Source organism: Siphateles boraxobius, unplaced genomic scaffold, assembly GCF_051911475.1.
Source record: "Siphateles boraxobius isolate OS27281-9 unplaced genomic scaffold, OSU_SipBor_1 15, whole genome shotgun sequence".
NCBI classification, from domain to species: Eukaryota; Metazoa; Chordata; class Actinopteri; order Cypriniformes; family Leuciscidae; genus Siphateles; species Siphateles boraxobius.
The window spans coordinates 4,608,869-4,627,833 of record NW_027508755.1 but is presented as its reverse complement, the minus strand read 5'-3'; the positions used below and the strand labels follow the sequence as shown (position 1 = coordinate 4,627,833).

Sequence of the window (18,965 nt, the reverse complement as noted above, 5' to 3'; positions counted from 1 at the left end):
TAATGTAAATAAATTGTATGTACAGTTTTCTCGAACCAATCTTTAACTTAACAAAATGTTTAATACAAATATCTATTTAATATATATATATATATATATATATATATATATATATTTTTTTTTTTTATTTTTTTTTTAAATATATATAAATTGCTCCACATTAAATATTGGTGATTTCAGAAATTTCAGAAATTTACAAGGTCAAGTCTTTTTGCAACCACAACTTAAATATTTTTTTATAGGTTTTTCTATTTGGAATTGTCATTCACACGTTTATTTCTGGCTATAATTATGCCTTAATATTTAATGTGAGATTTATCTTGAAGCAGAAGGTGTTATGTTCCCTTTGACAGTAATTAGCTGAAATAATTAGCTTTTTTATTTGTTTATTTGAGGCCTAAAAAAGCTTTAGCCTAGAAAACATTCTAATACGAGATGTCTTATATCATGTTCAGAAATACTCGACATAATAATAAAGTATTTTCCTAAGGGTAGAGTCAGTCGGTGATTTGGGACACAGCCTCTGTTATTGTACTTCAACAGCTAATAATGATTGCTTCTTCCTGCATGAAAGGGTAACGATAGTGTAGACCAATTAGAAGACGCGTACCCGCTTGCATCTGTAACTGACAGCCGTGTCAGCCAATTACAATAACCGCAACGCACACCCACAGTGTTAAGCCCCGCCCACTCGCCAGACCTGCAGTGACGCTTCCCTGTCTGTTATCAAATATAGGACTGATTTCCTATACAAACGTTTTCAGCACGTGTTGACATCGCGTCACCGTTATCAGATGAGAAAGCGGATCAATAGTGTTCAGTGCCTGTGTTTGTGAGCTGAGACTCACGTGAGAGCCTGATCCGTCAGATCTGATCATGTCTGATTTCGAGGAGTTCGAGAAACAGCTGAGCGAGAATCGGCAAGGTACAGTAAAGACCGCTGCAGTGTCCATGACCTGTGTGTGTGTGCTCTGCTTCAGTCTATTAAACAGCTGCTGACATAACAGCATAACATAATTAACATAAACAATGACTGCGATAATGAATGATAAATAAACGTTAGCAACTGTCACCAGGCTAATAGAGTGAACACTATTTTATTTTTAGTTTCAATATATAATTTTTCAAGTTTTTGCAATGTTGCCATCTGTCAATCACACATGCAACTAAATGTTGCGTTTCGTTATAAGAACACATGCATCATGTAATAATTGCAGAATGTATTTTAAATTAAACAGATTTATTTATAATATTTGACACAGATATAGTTACACTATATAGTGGCCCCAAAAGTATTCGGACACTTTTGAACACACAAGCAATGATTCAAATATAAATATATGAATTTCATTGCATAGATAACATAATGTCAAAGCAAGTGTCATCTAAGTTCAAACGCTACAGAATTTTTCTTCATCAACTGATCATTTTTGCTCAATCCCTATTAATCAGCTGGTGTTTTGGAGATTTGTAGTGCCTGTCTGAAGTCCAGAGGAACCACAGGTGTAGAGAATCAAAACTATCAACATCAGCCACCAACAAAAAATATATAAGCACATTTTATGATAAGACTGGGTTAATACAGTGCGTGTCTCGTGTGTTTCGTGTGTGTGTGTGTGTGTGTGTGTGTCGTGTGTGTGTGTGTGTCGTGTGTGTGTCTCGTGTGTGTGTGTGTGTGTGTTGTGTGTCGTGTGTGTGTGTGTGTGGTCGCTTATAAATATCCAAATGTTACAGTTTCATCTATGAGTTATTTACTCTGGCTTATATGGGTGTAACAATATACTGTCTCACAATAAAAAGTTTCAAAACTATGTATCATGTATAGTTCACTCGAAATTAAAGTTTACATCAGATACGGTAGTGTCACACATGGCAAAATCACAAGGTCAGATATTTGAGCTTTCATGTTATTATTATTGATAAATTAAAAATAAAACACATTGTTTAATAAAATACTTCATTTAAAACACTTAAAATGTATGGAGTCAGGGACAGAGTTCAAGCATACAGTATGTGTCTACATGATACTTTATTTTTAGCTAAGTGAATTATGAATATTTATATTCTGGTGTCACTATTGCCCTGTGCATTGGGGGAGAAGAACAAGTCCAAACCTATTCAGCTCTATGACTGATGTAATACCAAATGTAACTATTAATATTCAGCGTATGTTAGAGGTAATAATTACTGTTTTAACTCTCTCTTGTCTTTAGTTGAAAGCCGATTGAACCGAATCGTGACACAAGTGTATTGTTAGTGGCTTTTATGTACACAGTGACATCTGATATACATATATATGATACTGAGCTGCTTGCATAATATCCAGTCAAGTATATTGAATGTAGGCCTTGCAAATTTATATACAAAACAGATTCCTTCTGCAATTCTTTCATAAATAGGTGTGTTCTTTCTTGTGATTAAATGTGTGTGGTTTGACAGATGGCAACAAATGCAAAATCTTTATTAAATACTTGTAAACAGAATATCTTACTTGAGGGTTCATTTGATTTGAGATAGTATCACCAAGAACAACTGCATAGCTATTAAACAGGAATTAAAACGGGACATATTATGCCCTTTAACAAAGTCTTGATTTTGTTTTAGGTTGTACTAGAATAGGTTTTAATACTTGAACGTTCAAAAACAATTGTCAACAATTGGACATTGTTGCAGCTCCTCTCTTCCCAGTCTGTCAGTAACGCTCGGACTGTGTCTGAAACCGCCCCCTAATCCCTCATTCACTATTCCCTACATTACTCCACTAATATAGTCCAGTTGCAGGAGTGAATGAAAACGAGTGAGTGAATTCGGACACCGAGTGCTGGAAGAGTTGCTGCTTTTGCATAGTTTGTGCTTGCTGTTTAATAATCATCTGAAACTAAGCAAACTGGCAGCTCCAGTAGTAATGCAAAGATTTATCTTGAACTCTGTCATGGAAACTGGCATGTATAAACTTTAATTAAACAATTTAATAATCAATTAATAGGGATTTTATACCTGTATGAATTACGCTGTACCCACATTGGACCAGCGGTTTGGAAAATGGCTGGATGGATGATTCAGGTGGGACGCCATCTTTGGGTCAGCCATGGGAATTCATTCGACACGACCCTCGCAGTGCATTATGGGTATTCAATAGCTGTTGAGTGTACATCAGTTGTATACTAGTTGTGGTGCATTGTGGGATTGAATGAGTGCACTCGATAACATCCACTATGATTTCCATTATGACCAAATGGCGGTCCCCTTTAATAGTGCCCTATTTGAGGTTATAGGTGGCGATTTCGGACACAGCCCCGGTGTAGTTCCTGTCTCTATGAAAAGCACAATGTGCTCTGATTGGTCAAGTGGATCAGTGTGTTGTGATTGGTCAAACACTTCGAGCATGTTTTGGAAATGCCCCGCCTCTTACCATAACTGTTAGTTTCAACACACTACTAACTAACTCAACCAGGTCCCTCCCCTTTATTTAGCGTATGCCTTTAAATGATTTAAATGAGGAATATTGTGACATCTTCGTTCCTGGATGAAAACTCAAAACTACAATGGAGGCGTTTCAGGGAGTTCGGAAACAGTGCACCTCTGGCTTCTGCTTAGAAATTAAACAGAAATGACAGCATATTTTCACTTTTATAGACATGATATTTCCATTAATATGCAACATTATTCATGCAGAGAGAGAGAGGGAGAGGCATAAGAGGAGGAGTCGCAGTAGCTCTCCTGGTCGCAGCAAGAGACGGTGCAGCTGGAGCAAAGACAGAAGCAGTCGCAGCCGAGGGAAGCGCAGTCGCAGTCGGGACCGGAAGAGCCGGGACCACAGGAGCAGCTCACGGGATCAGAAGAAACACAGGTGCCCCTCAACACCAGCCTGATACTGCCCATCAGAACCAACACAAGACCATTACTGTTTCTGTTGTCTGTAAAACTGTAAAAGCAGTATTGTCTTCTAAGTTGACATAACAACAGAGTCGATTAAGTTTGTGGCATCTTCCCCATTACTCTGATTTTTTTTCCTTAGCTATTCTCCACGTCGAACAAGGAAGAAAAAGATGTGCAAGTATTGGGATGTTCCCCCTTCAGGCTTTGAGCACATCACTCCAATGCAATACAAAGCCATGCAAGGTGAGTAATCAAAGATCACAATAACAGTAAATGCCATGATCACCGTTCCCTGTGCACTCCTAATGTTGCACCACACAGAGGAAATAAAATGCAGCAAAATGTGTGAAGAAAGACATTCACTATTGCAGCTCGAACTTAAAATAACTCAGTTAAAATAGAGATAGATAAGGGATGATTTTTCTTAGGTGGCCAAAAAATCCACCATGATACAGTTGTTTTAGCTGAAAATGTATTGATATAATGGTTTCTGTATTAAAGATGTATTCAGGAATTTTATTTAATTTTTTTTTTTGTACTTATACTGACACCTTTCAGAGTGGATGCTATGAAGCCTATTTTCTGCCATGGAATAAAAAAATGTAACTTTTTATCTCTTAATTCTGATTTTTTTTGTTCACAATTGCAAGCTTATACCTCACTGGCCAATTTATTAGGTACACCTGTTCAACTACTTGTTAATGCAAATATCTAATCAGCCAATCCCATGCAGAAACTCAAAGCATTTAAACATGTAGACATGATCAATAAGATCTGCTGAAGTTCAAACTGAGCATCAGAATGAGGAATAAAGATGATTTAAGTGACTTTAAATGTGTTTTGGTTGTTGGTGCCAGACGGGCTGGTCTGAGTATTTCAGAAACTGATGATCTACTGAGATTTTCACACACAACCATCTCTAGGGTTTGCAGAGAATGGTCTGAAAAGAGTAAATATCCAGTGAGCGTCAGTTCTGTGGGAGAAAATGGCTTGTTGATGCCAGAGATCAGAGGAGAATAATCAGACTGGTTCAGCTGATAGAAAGGCAACAGTAACTCAAATTACAAGTCGTTACAATTGAGGTCTGCAGAAGAGCGTCTCTGAACACACAACAATCTCTGAACACACAGCATACTGTATCAAACCTTGAAGCAGAAGAGCAACACCAGCAGAAAACACACCGGTGACACTCCTGTCAGATAAGAACAAGAAACTGAGGATACAATTCACACAAGCTCACCAAAACTGGACAGTAGAAGACTGTAAAAACATTACCTGATCTGATGAGTCTTGATTTCTGCTGCAACATTCAGATGGTCAGGTCATAATTTGGCATAAACAACATGAAAGATGGATCCATCCTGCCTTGTATCAGCGGTTCAGGTTGCGGGTGGTGTAATGGTGTGAGGGATATTTTTTTGCTTTCCGGAGTATTGTTGCTGACCATATCCATGCCTTTATGACCAGTGTATCATCTTATGATGGCCCTTCCGGCTGGATAACATGCCATTTCACAAAGCTCAAACTATCTCAAACTGGTATCTTCAACTTGACAATTAGTTCACTATGCTAAAATGGCCACCTCACAATGGTGAGAAAAAAAAGTCAGAATTGTGAGATAAAAAGTCTCAGTGACCTTTTTCATATTTTTTTATTACATGGCAGAAACAAGCTTCCATTGGATGCAGGGTATAATTTTGAGTTATATTTTAAACGTTATAAAACTAATGCTTCGATTAAGCCAGGATTACGCCTTAGTTAAATCGGGGCATTCAAGTAGTTTTTATAAACGTGCCTTAGAACAAAAACATTATTGGTGTGCATCTTGAGACAAAACAATGCCACTGACATATTTTAAGATAGATCAGTGCAAGTTGCTTTCAGTTAAAACAGCTCAAACATGCATTTTAGTCTGGGACTAGTTTAAGCCTTGTCTGTGAGACCGGGCATAAATGTTCAGATGTGCCACATTAAATCTGTTGTAAAAGAGTTGATAGATTAAGTGTTTTTGTTGTAGTTTTTATTTTGTGAGAAACACGGAACTGTCATCCATTTAACATTTGAAAGGAATTTTTTTTATTTAAAATGTTGGTGTTTTACAGCACACCATGTTTTCAACTGAACTAATTGAATATTTGTCTGAACTGTGCTTTAATTGGTTGTGTTGTAATGTAGCTGCTGGGCAGATCCCCAGCATTGCTCTGCTGGCTACATCCACTAATGCTGGTTTGGCAGTCGCACCCACACAAGTGCCCGCCGTTGGCAGCCAGATGACCAGGCAAGCACGACGCCTGTATGTTGGCAACATCCCGTTTGGCATCACCGAGGTAAGTGTCCCAGAATTGTGTCCCTCAAAACATTTCTCATCAGTTCTCATCGTCTTGTGCAATGATGAATCAGCCATTTAATTTGAAAGTTACAGATGAAAAGTTATTTCTAGAAATGAGAGTTAAAGGTTGTTTTGATGTAAAGAGTTGTGTCAAGTGTTCCGCTATGTACTTTTTTTATTATATATATAAAGAAAGACATTTATCTGGGAAAGTCCTGCTATTATATGTGTCTCTCAGGAGTCCATGGCTGAATTCTTCAATACCCAGATGAGACTTGCAGGACTGTCTCAAGCTCCCAGCAACCCTGTGCTCGCAGTGCAGATCAACCAGGACAAGAACTTTGCTTTCTTAGAGGTGAGACAATACAGATGTCACTCGGTTAAGTAGTCTGACAGAAATAGACTGCACACGTTTACATGTATAACAGACAAATTCTAAAGAATATATTTGTATAGACAGTAATAATGGTGGAGTGTTAATATTAGTAAAGTCACTTGAATTTCGAAGGTAATTTGGTCCATGGGAGTCAATAATTCAAAGTTTTAATTAAAAGTCTTGTTTCCATCCATTGTAGTTTTGCTTAGCAAGCAAACAAATGTAATCCATAGGCCTAATGCCATACAAATATCTTTCCATATTGTTGTTCTAGGCGTTTCAATTTGTGCATTTTTCAAACACATGATGACATCAGAAGACAATCAGAGCTTTACAAAAATCGACTGAAATGACGTTCAAAGCACCAATGAGGGTGTGTTCACACTTGGCAGGTTTGGTTTGATTTTTACAAACTCTAGTGTGATTGCTCTGTTAGTGCGGTTCAAGTGTGAACGCTGCCATCCGAACAAGCGGACCAAGACCCAACTTTTCAGAGTGTCTCAGTCCACTTCCAAACAATCTCTGATGCGGTTCGACTGAAATATGAATGTAACATTGACCAACGACATCCAGACGAAACTCATCGTGATTTCACGATGCGACTCTGAAAAGGACAGAATGCTTAAGTTCTTCGAAAATACTTAAATGGATGTATTAGTTTCTGTGCAAAATGTATGTTTTGAAATAGTTCTGTTCATCACTGCTGGATCTGAATCTAGGGCTACAATCATTTTTACTAAAATTACACATCAATCATAATCAGAGCTTTAGACTACGAATGAGATCAGTGAATCAGGTCATTACATGATGATTATGTCATCATCAAAAGTTAACCATCATCATGACCTGATCTTATTTTATCTTGCATTGCTTTATAAATACAAAGTTGCAGCAGCCAAGAGAAAATCTAATGTTAAAAAATCAAGGGTCAAGAGCCCAACTAAAGCAAACACTCATCACCATAATGGCGACTAACAAAAACATTCAATAAAACATCCACATCTAAACCTCTGTTAATTCTCAATAAGAACTTTTGTAGATGTATGAAATACAGTCAAACTGTTTAATAATAAGTGTAATGGCTGGAAGTCAGTTGTAGTTGTTTCATCTCTTCTCTTTTTTTCTGTTCTTGTTGTTTCCTTTTCCTCAGTGATTCTGCTTGTTGACAGCAGGTGTTCATCATTAATGCTCAATAGTCACTCAATAATCACTTATCTCATTAACTCCAACACTGCTTCAGTGTTTTTTAACCCTGTAGTGTGGACCCATATGAACACTAAGCAGTGTTAATTTAACACTGAGGATTTTGTTGTATATGTGTGTTTCTTGTGAAAAAACCTGACGCATTTATAAATTATCCTCCCCCTTCACATCTGTCACAATAATTAAAATTTTAGTTTTACCCTTGCCATTCAAATAAACCATACATCTCACATATTTCAACAGGGCATCTTGCTTTTTTATTATTTATTATGAAGTTCTTAAATAATCAAACTTCAACAACATAAGGGCAGATCCCTTAAGCGCAGCTGATGATGTTTTGAAATGACATTCGAGTAAGCAAGAATATTACATTGTACAAATAAGATTTCCTTTTTTCCTCTGTCCTCATTGTCTTTCCTTGCAACCGTCCCTCGTATCCTAAGGGGGGGTGTAGCTGTGACACGAGGAAAGGAAATGAGGATGCACAAATAAGAAATGAGAAGCACCCCTGATTTTTCTTGTCATTTCTCGTTACAGTTCGGAAGTGTCGGAAGCGCATCTCCTTCATTTTTTCATTCCTGCCACTGTTTTGACTCCTTTACACATTTTATAAGCTCTTCACGAGTTGTCAGCTGGTAAAAATGCCATCAAATATATGCATATAATTGTGGTTGTCAGCATGTTTAGCTCTGCACACAGCATTGTTTTGGATGTTCTGCCATAAAGTATACATCATTAAATCTGTTTTTTGTTTTTTTGAGTGTTAAAAATGACGATGTAAACATTAAGTGAACCAGGACTAAACGTATCACTTTCTTTTTTGGCCCGGACTAAAAGAACCAAGAGAACTGAACCACAAGTGTGAACACAGCACACCCTGAGAGACGTTTTGGTGATGCACAGGAAAACATTTCCCATAATGATACTGGGCTACTCAGAGCTATTCCTGGCTGAAGCAGACTGTCTATCTTCCCCAGTTTCGATCAGTGGATGAAACCACTCAGGCCATGGCATTTGATGGCATTATCTTTCAAGGACAGTCGCTGAAGATCAGACGTCCACATGACTACCGCCCTCTTCCCGGTATCTCTGAGCAGCCCGCTTTTCATGTTCCAGGTCAAGACTTTTGCCATGTTTTACCTTTTCATGTGTTTTAGATCAGCAGACTATTAAACATTGTACAACTTTCTACAGGGCTTTTTGAAATAAAGGGCCAGATTTACTAAACGGGGCAAATTAGCGTGAGACTGCAATCCCATATAAGCATTGATGGGACCGTAAATTTCTAAAGATGATCTACCGAAAAATGCGCTAATTAAAATACACAGATGCAGAGCTTCTTTCCATTATGACCAGCTCAATCTACCAAGAGCAGGAAAAATGAAAAGTAACGTGGCTTGAAATGATATGTTAAAATAATATCTTCCTCTGGCAATCATTGCCAATTTATTTAAATACTCTTCTCCCATGAATTTAGCTTCTGAAAGAGAAACTCCTACAAATGCATATGCAATAAGGTCAGCAACAAAAATAATTGTCCACGCCTTTTCATCGCTAATTTCTCTCTGCCTGTATTTAAATCATGACAGTAGTTTTTTAAGCGGGAAAGAGGGTTTGCGCTGCCGCTGCCTTAAGCTGTTATTAAATCTGGCCCAGAGTCTGCAATTTACGCACCACTGGCAACATCAAAAAACTGCAATGGATTACTTTTTATGGATTAGACATAACAACATTGGCTCAACGAATGGCATCAGTTTGTTGATGCCATCAGTAGGCCGCAAAAAGGGTTGAGTTTTGAATTGTTATTTTGAAGATATAGAAAACTGACTTAAACACAACAATTTTTTTATGTTGCCATGTTTATTTATTCATGTTGTCCTTGTTTTCAGGTGTTGTTTCCACCGTTGTACCGGACTCCCCTCATAAACTCTTCATTGGAGGTCTACCAAATTATCTCAATGATGATCAGGTACACTTGCTTCTCCATCAATTAATCAGTTATTAGGACCTAAGGTCAGTTGGTTGTGTACACTAGCAAAGAGTATACCATTTTCTTATTGCCCATTCAAAATTGTGGTTGTCAGAATATATCCAATTTTACGTGTGGAAATAGTACATATTTCTCTATTGACATACAGAAAGTCTGTAGCTGAAATCCCTTTAGTGTAACATCATCATCCATGACACTTTTAATCTAACTGGCAGATCTTTTTTTTTTTTTCATTTTTAAATGTTAAGATCACATTGAAAGAGTGAAATGGATACATGTTGACATTTAGGCTACGTTCATACTGCAAGCAAATGTGCCCATTTTTAATTTTCTGCTCAAATTCATTCCAAATTGCAGACTATATTTAAATAAATGTAATATATATATATATATATATATATATATATATATATGATCATAGGCCAAATTATTCCAAGGTTATAATGATTTTTGGCCAACCTTCATTCACTTTGGGTCATGTTGTTTTTGTTAACTAAAAATAAAACTATTAAATGTGGTTAACTGAAATAAAGCTTAAAAATAATATATAAATATTAATATATAAAACTTAACCAAAAATTTAAATTAAAAAAAAAAACTTTTTAGAAAGGATTTTAGAAAGACAACTGCCATGGCAACTTAAAATCCTAAAATTTCTGAAATTGAAACTGGAATTCAATTAATTGATTTTAAAAATGACAAAAACACAGAATAAAATAAATTAAAACTTAACTAAAATTAAACCTGAAAATATAAAAGTCTAAGCTAATTCGAAATATTAATAAATACTATATTATTATAAAATAACACTGAAATTGCATTGTTTTGTTGTCAATAAACTGGCCCTGTAAACTCTGTACTTTGTTTGCAATGATAAACAGCTACAATTTTTGCAAGATATTGACATGAAACCTATGTGTCATAGTTATTGATGTGTTTGATTATTTGACTCAACCTTCTGACCCATGAAAAGAGCAATTGGTGATGCAAGGTATATTCCAGTGTTCCCCAACCAGTGTGCCAAATGTCACCTTTTTACCATGCATTTTAATGGCTGACAATGCAGTAAAATGCTCTCAAAATAAGAATATAATAAATAAATACTGTACAATAAGTACCTCCACAAATGTAATATTTAACTTATACATCACTTGGACATAATCATAGCGTATTATTAGTTAAAATTGAAATTATCGCAAAATAATCCAAAACCAGATCTGTGTCACATGAGAGGGATTTGGTCCACATTCAGCTGCAGTGTGAATATAGCTGATTAGATTTTTGATAGGACCCGTAATTACAGCAAATTTGCAGTTATATGTGCAGGTGAAGATGGAGTAAATATAGAAGTCACACACCATATTTCATAAGTGAGCTGCAGGAGTTTGTTGTTTCTATTGCAGACACAACCGAGGGGGTTTGGGTAATGGTGCACCTCATTGATCTAATTGGATTTTAGCTAACTAACTAATTTAATCAATTGGAGCTGAATGTACCCTGGTATTTATTTCATTCATATTCTCATATATTTTCTTTCTTGCAGTCACTGTTACTGCTTTGAAACTCACAGCTCTTTCATTTTTTGTTCCCCCACTTTGTCCCCCAGCTAGGGGCCCGTAAGATCGTTAAGTCTGCGCTCATAATTTGTTCAGTAGTTCTGATCTACTGCTGCCATGCCAACATGTAACACAAGGCAAGTAAGACATTCAGTTCCTCACACGGATTCACCTCCTGTCAGCAGGGACCCTCCCCTCGCTGTCCTGTCTCTTCCTTCACTCTCTCGGAGCGCGAACATCACTAAAGGGTCTTTGGGTAACTGGGTTGGGCTTTTGAAGGGCTGAGAATGTGAAATGTTTGGAATGGTTGAAGCAAATTCAGCTCTCTACATTGTGCATATAAAACAAATGGGGAAGTGACTCGCATTGATGTTAGACCACTTCATGTCTACTGTAGGGCTCTTTTTGACTGGTCTGAATGATTTGAAATTTGGAAAAGAAACTTTTTCAGAAACTTTGATTGTTAAAAAAAATGTTTTTATCATTGCATGCAAAGAAAGGACCTTTCTTTATGCACCTTTCTTACATTATTTTAAAGTGTCCCTATTATGCTTTTTATTATTGTCTTCCAAAAGAAAGAACCGAATCTGAACCGCCTGAAACAAGTCTTCAGTAATTCCAGGCTTACTTCCTGCTCGAACCTACGGTACTTTTACGAGTGTTAGAGTTTGGTTCATGTTGACGTCATGTCAAGAAGGCGCTGTTTTCTACGCTGCATAAGCAAATCCACTTTTTATGCACTTCCAAAGAATGAGGATTCGCGCTCAAATTGATACGGTAAAGCTGACGCCATTTTTACTTTTCATATCACTATATGTTGTGTTGAGGAATCAAGAGGTATCAAGTGTTGAGGAAGATCTTGAGCTGAAATTCAGATGGTTTGGTTTCCAATACATGCTTTAAGCGTAAGCAGAGTAGACCAACCTCAACAGACTGGACCGTCTGACCAATCAGAGCTGAGTAGACCAATCTGAACAGACTGAGTCATCGGACCAATCAGAGCAGAGTAGACCAATCTGAACAGACTGAGTCATTTGACCAATCAGAGCAGAGTAGACCAATCACAAAAGACTGAGCCATCTGACCAATCAGAGCAGAGTAGACCAATCCCAACAGACTGGACCGTCTGACCAATCAGAGCTGAGTAGACCAATCTGAACAGACTGAGTCATCTGACCAATCAGAGCAGAGTAGACCAATATGAACAGACTGAGTCATCTGACCAATCAGAGCAGAGTAGACCAATCACAACAGACTGAGCCATCTGACCAATCAGAGCAGAGTAGACCAATCCCAACAGACTGGACCGTCTGACCAATCAGAGCAGAGTAGACCAATCACAACAGACTGGGTCATCTGACCAATCAGAGCAGAGTAGACCAATCAGAACCGACTGGGTCATCTGACCAATCAGAGCAGAGTAGACCAATCAGAGCAGAGTAGACCAATCACAACAGACTGTGCCATCTGACCAATCAGAGCACAGTAGACCAATCACAACAGACTGGGCCATCTGACCAATCAGAGCAGAGTAGACCAATCACAACAGACTGGGTCATCTTACCAATCAGATCAGAGTAGACCAATCTCAACAGACTGGGCCATCTGACCAATCAGAGCAGAGTAGACCAATCACAACAGACTGGGCCATCTGACCAATCAGAGCAGAGTAGACCAATCACAACAGACTGAGCCATCTGACCAATCAGAGCAGAGTAGACTGTGAAAAAAAGAGATGATGCTGCAATGTATAATATGAGAATTATAATTTTTTATTTTTTACCTTTGATGCATGTAAACCTGACCTCCAAAACAAAATTAGGAATATTTAAAATAGCATAATAGTGACACTTTTGTCTGTGACTGCTTTAAGAAATTGTGCTTTTTGTCATAGTCTAAACCAGGAGGGGTCAGTTTTAAGGGGTGCTTACACTCGGCTTTGAGCATGTAAAATTCTTCGGACACTGCAATGGACGACATATGACGTCACACTCTTTTTACAATTTTACAATCCAAATCTTCTAATGGTCACACGTCTTCATGTGATACAAATTCGAGTTCACCAAGCTTTGGAATGCATCAAAATGCAAAACCTTCACATGAATTTGTTTCTTGTGTTCCACATTTGCATTTGTTTGAATGGAAGTCAGTGGAACGAAAAGTGTAGTGTAACCCCCCCTTAAGACTCAGAAACACAACTCTACTTACATTGAATAAATGTATAGCACAGATCATAGTGATGAAAATGATGGCAATATTGAGAAGGGCTGGAGGGAAAACCATTATAACCGTACCCTTCTGCATTCAGAACTTCAAGATAATAATGTTTTCTTGTGTTACGAACATGTGTCATGGTGTGTCGATGTACTGCAGGAATAGAGCGCAACAGATTACCTTTTAAGTGGTTTCAGAAGTATATTTTCTATTTTCTCTCCCCAGAGGAAGAAAAAAATGTTTTTAATAAAGAGTAATGAAGCAAACAGACCAGCTCTATTACAGTCAGTGTCAGAAATTAACTTTTCCATTAAGGGACAATTTTCCCCCATGTCCCCTGGAAGTGATTTCCAGAGACAATTTTTACCTTCGTAAGGGTAATTTTTATAAATATCTTACTATATGTTTCTGTTTTGCCTTTTATGTAAAATGTCAATTTACCCAGTTACTTCAATCTGTCAAATACACTGTAGACTGTTTTCAGTAAAATGTAATCAACATCAACTTAGGTCATCTGTAAACTGCAAAGGCGGAGAAGAACTGAGTCTGACATGGCGTTTATGTTTAATTACACAGACGGTTTAATGCTGCTTAAAAGTGCTATAAATGGATTTACAAATGTATGAATATATTAGTTTATTGCTTTAAGCGCAGTAGAAACTCAATACTTCACATTGGTTATTTTAAAAGCATGAAAACAAAACGGTTATTCAAATTAAAAATGGATTATATAAAGAAGCGAGCCCCATCACTGACACCACGACTTCAGTCTCGAGTTCTGCCCTATCACAAAAACTCCCGTTATAATCACTGAAGCCGTCTTCACTTCGAAATTAATCTCTTAGTTACATTGTATTTACACTTTGTTGTTTATGATGAGAGAATTCATGAGATTGCAGAATTCAATGCACTAAACAAAACTCCAGCGTAATTAGCAGTGAATATCCTCTGATTGGCCATTGCATTCATAAACTCAACAGAAACTTGTGTGATTGGTTATAACGCGTGATAGATTTTGTTTAATTGTGTAAGGGCATTATTTTGCCCCATAATCTTGAATTTGGGGTACATTTCTTTTCTTTTTTGGTATCATTCTTGGCCCAAACCTCTGTTAATTTCTGACCCTGATTACATGATTGAAACCCAAAAGTGAGTATACAAAAGTATAAGACTGTATAAATAAAAACTTTATGAGGGAATGAAGTTCAACCCATGAAGCATTTTTAATCATGTAATCATGCAGTTTTATCCATTTCTGTTTGAAAAATCTCTATTGGTCTTTCAAGACAGTGAATGCGATTTTAACTCCCAGAAGCCACTGTTGCGCTCTGTTGGACCTGCCATCTTGTACACCCTCATCTTGGGTTCACTGGACAGGATATGGATAGGATTTGAGCTTTCAGCTGCTGTTGTGTTCACAAACCTGTGCGTCCTCGACTGTTGTGCAGGTTAAAGAGCTCCTGACATCATTTGGTCCTCTCAAAGCCTTCAACCTTGTGAAAGACAGTGCCACATCACTGTCCAAAGGCTATGCTTTCTGTGAATATGTGGAGATCAGCGCGACTGACCAGGTCAGTCAATTCAGGTTTAAGTATCAAAGGAACACATCCTCTTAGTTTACATTTATCATTATTGGTTAATGCACATGTATTATTGAAAAGTGAAGTCAAAATAAATCTCAAGGACATATACGGGTTATATTTCATCCAAAATGTCAAAGACATACATAAAGATATATTTAGCTAACAATTTTGTTATTACATATTAAGGAAACAGGGACTCTACACTGATGAGCCAAAACATTATGACCAAACACAGGTGAAGCGAATATCGTTGATCATCTCCTAACAAGGCCACATATTAAGGTCTGGGTAGATTAGATTGTTAGCAAATAATCAGTTCTTGTAATCAACATGTTGGATACAGGAGAAATGGACAGGAAAAAAGATGTGAGTGACTTTGACAAGGGCCAAAAATATTATGGCAAGGCGATTGAAACAGCAAGTTATCTCTGAAACAGCAAGGCTTCTTTTTTGTTAGCATGTGGAGGACCAATATCATATTAGGCAGGTTGTCGTAATGTTTTGGCTCATCTGTGTATATATATATATTTTTTTTTTTTGGTTTTACAGTTGTTTACACGAAACCATTTTCAACTAAAAACGTAAAACTTTTAACGTGTTTTGGCCGTACGTTTACACGACAACAGCGTTTTGGGTGCCTGAAAAAGGTTTTGAAAACGGGTTTCAAAGTGCAAGTTTTTGAAAACCGTCTCTAAACACTAAAACACGAATCTCTGATAATGATGACGTCATGCTCATTGCGTATTATGTGTTAAGTATATAGTTTTTAATCGCCATCTAATATCCTGGCATACCAATTCAGCGTTTTAGACGTGTTCGCAGATCCGTGTGAATCGGGATCGTTTTGACAATGGTGTCGTCTGTACGTGTCGAACTCAAAGTAAAAACTTCTCACTTTTAGGCATATCGTTGTCGTGTAAACGTACCCTAAGACTATTATGTTAAGGATAGTCAAAAATGTCCTATACATATTTTGGCGAGATTCACTCAGATGTGGTTCTGTTCGGTTCAGGCAGTTGCTGGATTACATGGCATGCAGCTCGGCGATAAAAAGCTCATCGTCCAGAGGGCAAGTGTGGGCGCCAAGAATGCCAATCCTGTAAGTCCCAGCCCTCAACACTTCAACAGTTCTCGTCAATAATTTCCAGCTGTTATGGCAAAATAACAAGCCATTCATGAAGCTGTTTACTTGTATGGCCAACTTCAAGCTCTCAGTTGTGTCCGAGGTCCAGTCTCGCATCATGTTTTCTCTGCATGCAGACTGCTGTTGTGGAGACGCCCGTCACGCTCCAGGTCCCGGGGCTGCAGCGCGTGCAGAACTCCGGCCGGCCCACCGAGGTGCTGTGTCTGCTGAACATGGTCATGCCGGAGGAGCTGCTGGACGACGAGGACTACGAGGAGATCCTGGAGGACATCCGTGAGGAGTGCTGCAAGTACGGCACGGTGCGCTCCATCGAGATCCCGAGGCCGGTGGACGGTGTGGAGGTGCCAGGCTGTGGGAAGGTGACGAGTGCCTTCAAGAGTAGGAAATAAACTGAAAACAGAGGCCTTTGAGGATCTGTACATTCACAAAATCAATATTCCCCAACCAAACCTTTACCATGGTAGGATTTTAATAGGATTCGAGGAATAGTTCAGCTCTACAGTAAATGAAAATTCTGCCATTATTTTATAAAAGAGCACATATTGGATATTTATCAAAAAAAATAAAAAGTCAAATGGCTTTGAAACAGCATGAAGATTAATAAATGGTGACAAAATGTACATTTGTGAGCAAATTGTAATTTTTTTACTTTATTACTGAGGCTGCTTAGCCTCTGCTAGCATCATTGTAATCATTCTTAATACTGGATTATTATCAAGTCAAAATAAAACCATTAAAAAAACATATTCTTATTTGAAATGAAATAAACATTAACTGAAATAACACAAAATAAATAATATTATTTACTTTAAGGTAGTTGCCACTGCAATATTTCTCATTTTCGTTTATTTGAACTTGATGTACTAAAAAAATGTAAGCTAAATCTGAAATAAAACAAAAACTATATTGACATTTAAAAATCAAAAAAAAAAAAAAAAGACAAACACAAAGACAAAAAACACAACAAAATTACTTAACAATACAAACTAAAAACTTTACATTATTTAACATTAAAAATTAAATGTTACTTAACATTAAAAATATGAAAATAAAAACTACTCTAAAATTACTGTATAACTCATGGTAACTTACTGGCAATTTTGGTTTCCAGTAAGATTATAAATTAACAAAAGTGCCATAAATCATCATCTACAATTGTACTGTAAAAGCATAACTGCAAAAGCAACAAAACAAGAGCAGCTGTTCATTTACTGTTGTTTACTGTAATTTTATTTATAGTATGTTACCGTTATAATAACACTGAATTAACTCAGGAAACCGATTGTCTTAAATTGCCATTTACGTTTACAAATAATATTTGGACTTTGGTAATAATGTGAGTATATTAGTACTGTGAACTTATTTCATTTGAGTGCACTAAAAAATAATATTTCTTAAAATAAAATTAGAGAAGCTAAATGATTAAAACTAGCATCATCAATTCAACGCGAATACCTGCTAGCAAACAAACGCACTCATGCATGTGCTAACGCAGTTAGCAAAGAGATTATCACTGCATTAGCAACTCTAAAAATATTAACAAAAAGTATAATAGTATCTCAAGTATCTAATACTTCTCAATATTCAATACTTATTCATACTCTAAGGCTTGTCTTATAGCGGCAGTTTCTCTCTGTTGCAGATCTTCGTGGAGTACGTGTCTGCTGCTGAATGCCAGAAGGCCATGCAAGCACTGACGGGACGCAAGTTTGCTAACCGCGTGGTGGTCACCAAATACTACGACCCAGACATGTATCACAGACATGAGTTCTGAGGGCAGAGAGAGGGCGCGCCATATGTGTGTGAAGATTTAATGCGCTGTATGTAGTTTTACACTTGTCATCTTCTACTTTGACTTCTCAAGTAGCCATGTAGAAATAACTAAGTCATGTAGTACAGCAGTGTGTCAAGCGATCTTTTCCATGTTAAGGGGAGTTCACACATATAGTGATTTACAGTGACAAAGTGACCAGAACTCATGAGAATTGGTGATTTCCAAAAAAATCACAGGCAACGTGATGTGATGTAAGGTTTAGTTTTGATGAGCGTTATGTAAAAATAGATGCACCTTTGTACTTTATTTTCCCCTTAAGGGGGCAGATTGGTTACTTAACGATACATATTAGTACCTTTTAGAAGCAAAAACTGGCTGTAATTTTTTATCTATTGAGTAGGTTTCATCCAGACATTAATCTTATTTAAATGATGCATTAGGCAATTATACTCTCTCTCTTTATATATACAGGTGAAACTCGAAAAATTAGAATATCGCGCAAAATGTATAATTTTAATGATTATGGCTTACAGCTTATGAAAACCCCAAATTCAAAATCTAAAAAAATTAGAATATTACATGAAATCAATAAAAAAAAGGATTTTGAACACAGAAATGTCGGCCCTCTGAAAAGTATATTCATGCATATGTATATAGTTATATATACTAAATATATTAGTTTCTCCTTTTAATTTGAATGACTGAAATACATGAACTGTTGCACGATATTTTAATTTTTCGAGTTTCACCTATATATATATATATATATATATATATATATATACACTACCGTTCCAAAGTTTGGGGTCAATAGGATTTTTTTGTTTTTTAGAGAAATAATCTTCAGAAAGGACGCGATAAATTGATCAAACGGACAGTAAAGACATTTATAATAATGCAAAATATTTCTTTTTTAA

General features: G+C 36.9%; 1 protein-coding gene across 1 annotated transcript; it reads left to right on the top strand.

Moving 5' to 3' along the window:
* Nucleotides 1-687: 687 nt before the first annotated feature.
* LOC143738659 (splicing factor U2AF 65 kDa subunit-like) lies at nucleotides 688-18,646 on the top strand. Its single transcript, XM_077230721.1, has 11 exons — nucleotides 688-925; nucleotides 3,676-3,850; nucleotides 4,019-4,122; nucleotides 6,055-6,206; nucleotides 6,447-6,563; nucleotides 8,765-8,903; nucleotides 9,677-9,756; nucleotides 14,996-15,118; nucleotides 16,143-16,229; nucleotides 16,391-16,633; nucleotides 17,917-18,646. The coding sequence occupies exons 1-11, from the start codon at nucleotides 877-879 to the stop codon at nucleotides 18,046-18,048; spliced, it is 1,401 nt and encodes a 466-aa protein (XP_077086836.1). The 5' UTR covers nucleotides 688-876; the 3' UTR covers nucleotides 18,049-18,646.
* The last annotated feature ends 319 nt before the right edge of the window (nucleotides 18,647-18,965 follow it).